This window comes from Belonocnema kinseyi, chromosome 5, assembly GCF_010883055.1.
Source record: "Belonocnema kinseyi isolate 2016_QV_RU_SX_M_011 chromosome 5, B_treatae_v1, whole genome shotgun sequence".
Classification (NCBI taxonomy): Eukaryota; Metazoa; Arthropoda; class Insecta; order Hymenoptera; family Cynipidae; genus Belonocnema; species Belonocnema kinseyi.
Genome location: NC_046661.1, coordinates 147,181,454 through 147,188,553, shown reverse-complemented (window position 1 = coordinate 147,188,553; position 7,100 = coordinate 147,181,454). Strand labels below are relative to the sequence as shown.

Below are 7,100 nucleotides of genomic sequence, written 5' to 3'. Positions count from 1 at the left end.
AAAATAAAAAACGGGACAAAGAAAAATCAGGGAATTTTGAAAATGAGTTTTCACCCTGCAAAGCATGTATTATCTTAAATAAAAAAGATCAGTTTCATTGCATTATTGATCTGAAATTTAGAAATTACAAAACAGAAAAAAATGAAATCAAATATTTTGACAAATATCATTTTTCTCCACGCTTGGCGAGAGGACTTTTCTTTCTTTATTTTAATTTAAGAAAATGTTTTAGCATTTTCAAATATCCGTTAATTTCAAACGGCTATATTTAAAGATTTCAATAAATGATATGCTCAGGATAAGGAAAAGAAGCCATATGAGTAAAACAATCAAGTACTTATAAAAAATACGTTTATCAAAAGTAACGCATTTGGTCCAAACAAGAAATTCATTCCGCAGATTGAAAAATTAACAATAAAAATTCACTTTGAGCAGCGTATTCTGATTTTCCAGTGTTTCTGCGATGACTGTACAATGATTTCGTGCCAATTAATAAATCTGCATTTATACAATAAAATAGATTAGTTTGAAAAAATCAGTCTTCTTATCTCTTCCGCACAAAGAAACAGTTTGAGAGAAATGATAACAGAAACAAGTGCTGAAGACAATATTCTTCAAAATTCATAAAAATAGATGTTATTTCTCTACTTTGTACATTTGTTGTAATTCTCTTCTTGCTGACTCTATAATAATAATTTATTATTATATATCAGTTATTAAATTAAAGTCATAAAACGTCGTTCTGTCAAACTGTAAAGAACGATCGCAGGACGATTTTTTTCATTTCGTACTTCCTGAATTTCCTCGCAAATAAGCTTTATGTGTTCTTTGTGTCGAGGAAACCTGAAATCATTATTTATATATATTTTTTTTTACAATTTGAACAATTCGCCGAGTAAGAACTAAAAAGAATTCCAGATTCTTGATCAATTTGTCAATTGAGATCAAAGAATTTTATTTTATTTCAAATATAATGATTAATATTTTTATAATTTGTGAATTTATACTCACATATCTATAACTACTTGAATACTTTTCTCGAACATGTTCTCTTCTTCATCTACATCCAGGAAATTAGTAATCGATCGAAGCACAGCCAGTTCAAGAAATACAGCAAATACCTCCACACGAACCTTTAAAAAAATATTTCAATAAAAATAATAATTCATTGAATTATAAATAAATAAAACTATTAATCCTACGAAATTCTTTAAGAGCGCTCGAAACTTCTAGAAAATCTCTAAGTCTTTAAAATTCCGTGAAATTTTTTTGAAATCTGATATCTGTTTCGATTTTTTGGAATCAAAAACTTGATGGAATCTGCCATTTCTTGTACTCCCGTAAAATCTCCAAGATCCCTTACAATTTTTTTGAAATACCTAAAAGCCTCTTAAGTCCTATGAAACCCATTTAAATGTTTTCAAATCCTTGGAAATCCTATGAAATCTCTTCAATATTGCGAAATTTATTAAAATCTTTTAAAATTCCTTAAAACCTGAAAAATCCTACGAAATCCTCTGAAATGCATGCGGAATCTTTTAAAATCCAGTAAACATGAATTATATTATAAAAATCCCAAATATTGAAATTTTTAAAGCTGTAACTGACCGATTTCATATGAAATTGGACGTATGCTCCTGGTGGTGTCACGGGATGTTTTGGGGCTGAAGTAAACTATTTTCCCAGGCAAAATATGAGACCTCCACACAAATCTTTAAAAAATTATTTAATGGAAAATAATATTTTTATTAATTAGAGAGTTCAAATATAAACAAGGTTACTCTCTGACTTTTTAAGTTTTTCCAGATAAATTTTCCAAATAACCGGACCCAAATGAAAAAAAAATTATTAATTAATACCAAGGATTTATTTATAATAAAAATCTTCGAAGTCCCTATAAAATCACTTGAAATCATAAAATTGCATTTGACATCTATTGAAACCTTTCAAATCCTAAAAAAAATTCTAAAAACTCTTGAAACTGTTGAAAGACCCGCAAAATCTCTAAGAAGTATTTAACATCCCGTGCCTTTTTTTGATGAAAATCTTTGATATCCGTTTAAATTTGTTGGAACCAGTTGAAAATCCAAAATAACCTTTGCAATCATTTGAAATCTTTTAAAACTCTGAAAACATGAATTATATTATAAAAATGATAAATATTCCTACTTTTCAAGCTGTAATTGACTTATTTCATTTATGAAATAGGGCAGTCTGACCCTGGCGATGTCACAAAAAAATGGGTTGAAATATATTGTTTTTCAGGGCAAAATATGAGACATTTATTTTTTGTTTTTCACTAAAAAAATTTTTCCCATAAACTTAGGGATACTTGAATGTTTAGATTAATTCTGAAAAATTTAACAAAAATTTACTTTAAAAAGTTGTAACTTGGTCATTTTAGATTTTAAATTGAAAAATTGATGATATTATGATTAATGCTGTTCTCTTCAGAATAATTTTACTTCTTACTTCACGCAACAAAAGTAACCGTGTACGCGAAAAAGAAAATACACAAAGAAGGATAATTAGTAAAAAAAGTAAAATTAATGAAAATAGAAAAGTAAACATCATAATTTCACGAATGTTTTTATTTAAAATCTAAATTCTCTACATTCAAAAAATTTCTTGATTTTCTGTTACATACACCAGGGGTGTTAGTTGAAGGTTGCCGGTTTTACTCATAGATGTCGCTAGAGATATGTATACATTTCTATGATTTGGCATCTATGTCATATTTTTCTATGGACAATAACCTTCAAAATTACACAATTCCATTCTGCCAAAATAATAGCATCGTAGTTGTTTACCTGAGTGAATATGTCGAGTTTCGTTCCAAGTAAATCGCATTTGCGGCATTCGTTGCTTTTCTTATTTCATCAAAAGAAAAAAGCAGTTCAAGCTCATCGATTGCTGGTAGAAACTTATGGTGAACATGCTCCAGTGATTAGAACATGTAAGACATGGTTTCGTCAATTTAAAAGTGGAGATTTCGATTTATCAGACAATGAACCTCCTGGTGCAGCGAAAAAGTTCGAAGACGAGGAATTGCAGGCGTTATTGGATGAAGACCCAACCCAATCGCAACAACAATTGGCACAAACAAAAAATGTAACCCGAGGAGCAATTTGCCAACGTTTAAAAGCCATGGGTATGAAAATGGGTACCACACCAACTGAACGATAGACAAATGGAAAATCGAAAAACCATTTGTGCAATGCTGCTTGGATGGTTCGAAAGGAAATCTTTTCTGCATCGAATTGTCACGGGGGACGAAAAATGGATTTATTTCGAGAACCCGAAGCGGAAAAAATCATGGCTGTCACCTGGTGAGGTCGGCATATCGACTCCAAGGCCAAATCGCTTTGACCGTAAGACAATGCTCTGTGTTTGATGGAACCAGTGTGGTGTGGTGTACTTCGAGTTATTAAAACCTGGTGAAACGGTGACTACGGATCGCTACCGACAAAAAATTATCAATTTGAATCATGCGTTGATCGAAAAACAGCCGGAATGGGCCTGAAGACATGGCAAAGTTATCCAACATGACAACGCACCGTCTCATACCGCTAAAGTGGTGAAGAACACATTAAAAGCATTGAATTGGAAAATATTATCGAACCCGCCGTACTCTCCAGACCTCGCTCTGTCCGACAATCACATTTTCGCATCGATGAGATACTCCCTCGCAGAGCAGCGCTTCGCCAATTTGGAAGAAGTCGAAAAATGGCTCGTCGAATGGTTTGCCTCGAAAGAGAAAAAGCTTTTTTTTGGACTGGTATCCATGATTTGCCTGAAAGATGGACAAAATGTGTAGAATCCAATGGTCAATACTTTTAATAAAAAATTTTTGAGATACCCTTGAGGATTAAGTGTTTTGTTTATTGAAAAAACCGGCAAATTTCAACTAACACCCCTGGTAATGGCAGAAAACTTCCGTTACTCGAAATATAACACTTTTTTGTCACAACTTTCAAAATTTTCAGATGCAATGTTGTGATGCCATGAAAATTTCATAAAAGCAACTCAAATTTACTTAAATTTATCGAATATTTAAAAATAATTAAAATCTAATTACAAAAAGAGAAAATGTTTAAAAAATTAAAACTCAAAAAATTTTGTAATTAACAAAAATAAAACTAGCGAACATGTTAATTAACTTAATTGATATAATAAGAAATTCTCGACATTAGTATGTAAATTTCCGAAATTCCAAATTACCAAACTTTCGAATTCCCAGAAAGAATTATAACAAATTAAATTCCTTTTTTATTGGTAAAAATAATGTTTTATTTCACTGGTAAAAACTATACGTGAAGATAGTTTAAAATTTTGAAGAGCTCTTTTAAATTTAAATTTATGCACGATATAAAATAGGATCCTAACAAATATAAAATATATTAAATTGAAACTTTTTGTGGGAATTTTACATTTTCGATTTTCTATGAATTATGATTAACTGTCGAGTTTATTCGAAAAATGTAGGCCATTATGGTAATTTAAAAAATGTCAAGTTTCTTTAAGGAATTTAAAAAAGTGCATATTTTACTACAAACTGCCACAAAGAAAATTAAATGATGTCTATTTGTTCCCAAGATACGATTTTTTAAAGAAAATGTTCGCTAATATAATAATAATATGCGTCTCATATTTTGTCTTTGAAAACCATATGAAATGAGTCAATTATGTGAAAAATTCAAATTTCTGCGTCAACAGTATTTTAGCGGGTCGATATGTAACTCAGTTACGCCTTTCTTTAAAAATACATATTTTTTCAAACGTTTAGGAAAATTTTAATAATTCTGACTAAATGCTAAATTTCGAAAGTTTCGCATTTAATTCTGAAGCCTTGTTCAGTTTTTCGCTGAAAATGTTTGATCATTTTAATTTATTTTTGAATTTATAGAACCTGCAGTAAGTTTGATGTCGCAACAGAAGGATCGACCTAATGTTGAAAGGCCCAACCACATGTTTATTAAGCTGTCATTTACCGTAATTACATTTACCCTGCAACCTTTTTTAATCTATTATTTGCTTTAAGTCTTAGATAATACAACTGAATTTCATGCAAAATTATTATCAGTGATAAGGTGTTCGTGTTATGTAAAATATGTGTTGCAAGAAATAAATAACTACAACCTTATTAAAAAAGCTTTTTTAGCGCTTAACACAAATTCTTGTACAAATCAACTGGGAAATAAAAAATAAAATTAAAAGCATATTTTATATGCATTTTATATACATTTTGTATGCAGGGATATTATTTTTAGAAGACAGTAAATAAGTTTTTTGATGAATTAATCTCGTAAATTTCTTTGTATGTAAACGAGATTTCAAAGGATTTAAATCGAATTTCAGGGATTTTAAGATATTTGAAAGGACCACAAAGTATTTAAAGAATGACCAAATTTTTACGGAATTTAATATGGTTTCCAAACCTGTTTATGGATTTCATGAGATTGTTTGGCATTTCAAAAGATTTCAAAGGATTACAAAACTTTTAAGGTGTTTCAAACAATTCCAAAGCATTACGAGAGGTTTCACAGATTTCAAATGATTTTAAAACATTTCAAGGGTTTGAAAAAATTACCTATTGTACAATTTCTCGAATTTTGTACCTTTATTTCAACTTGTGGCATGACCTAGGAAAGTTGTAAAAAAATCTCAAATTCACATCACACACTCTTTGAAGTATTAACTTTAATTTAAGGGAATAAAACTTAATAGATCTGCATGGGTTCTCGAGATACGACTAAAAACGTCGAAATCTCAATTTTTGTTTCTTAACCTCAAATCGTGCTGTGTCTGAATATCAACAGCCACTTTAATTGGATTTGCGTCTTATTATTTAAATCGAAATACATATTTGGTGAGTATAAGTCTAATTGCACGTCAGTTTTAGAACAGATTCTTATCTGATCTTTATCTTTATCTTTATGAAGATATATTCGTAAAACTGTAAAAATGATTAATATCGATGATTCTGTCAAGGTTAACAAATTAAAAGCAAATCACAGCTAATGATGACTAGAAAAATCCTTTTCTGCATTCTCCAAAATTGAATTTGAAATATAATAATAATTGCTCAGTTTTAACTCGTCCAGGATACTGCAGACACAGCGTATGGTTATTTCTTATTCTGTTAAGATCGTAAATGATGATGTAACCTGTTGATCTTTCATTTGCGAAATAAAAGTTACTTAATGAAATACAAATATTCTAAATTGAACATTACTCTAATTCATAAGATAGCGAAGACTACATATAGCGAAATATCTTGCAACCTGTTTATTATAATTACACTCAGTGTACACGTAATGAAGATCGTCATCAGTATCTTGCTCTTAGGTGTGGCGAATTTCGTTAATTCTGAAGTTAATGGTAAATATAATAGTATAATATAATAATGAATCATTTTAGATGCATATTAAATTGTAGTATATTTAATTTTTATTCGAAATTGTCCGAATTTAATTTTAATCCTGCTCCTCTTCGTAAGATAAATTCTTAAAGAATTGTAAGATAAATTCTTAAAGAATTGTTCTCACAAATTTTAAAATTTCTCTTGGAACACAGACATTTTTTGATCAGCCACAATCCAATATATATATAAACTCGTAACCTCCATTAGTAGCGCATGGGCGCTGAATCTTACAATGTTCAGGTTAATCACATATTTTATGGCGACTGGCGATATCTTTCTTCAACGTATAAAATCACTCGAAATAAAAAACTAGATTTCTACTTTTATCGATTCTCTATAATTATTTGCGTTTTGTGTCTTTATTTTCACTTTCAATAGCAGCTGTTATTTTAATTGAATTATTATTATGTACTAATATTTAAATTTGTTTCTCTTAATTTTTCAATCGTTACATTAAATTACTGAAGATACTTTTCACCAGAATGTGGTTTATTCAATGCTACAGGAATAATAATTTAAAGTTTATGTTAAAATCTAATTTTTTCAAATAATATAACAGAATATTAAATTAATTGATATATTGTGAAATCATTAAGTTTAATAATATTATGATATAAATTATAATGAAAAATGTTATTTGAATATAAAGTTATCATAAACTAAATTAGAATTAAAT

The 7,100-nt window shown here is 29.3% G+C and overlaps 1 protein-coding gene across 1 annotated transcript in view; it reads right to left on the bottom strand.

Annotated features, from left to right (window-relative positions):
• Positions 1-334: 334 nt before the first annotated feature.
• The window catches only part of LOC117173948 (eIF-2-alpha kinase GCN2), a 94,996-nt gene continuing 88,230 nt past the window's right edge, over positions 335-7,100 (bottom strand). The window contains exons 12-13 of the mRNA XM_033362595.1: positions 1,012-1,133; positions 335-843 (exon numbers count right to left, since the gene is read on the bottom strand). Coding sequence (XP_033218486.1) covers positions 717-843; positions 1,012-1,133 — 249 coding nt within the window. The 3' untranslated portion in view covers positions 335-716. The remainder of the gene's footprint in view (positions 844-1,011; positions 1,134-7,100) is intronic.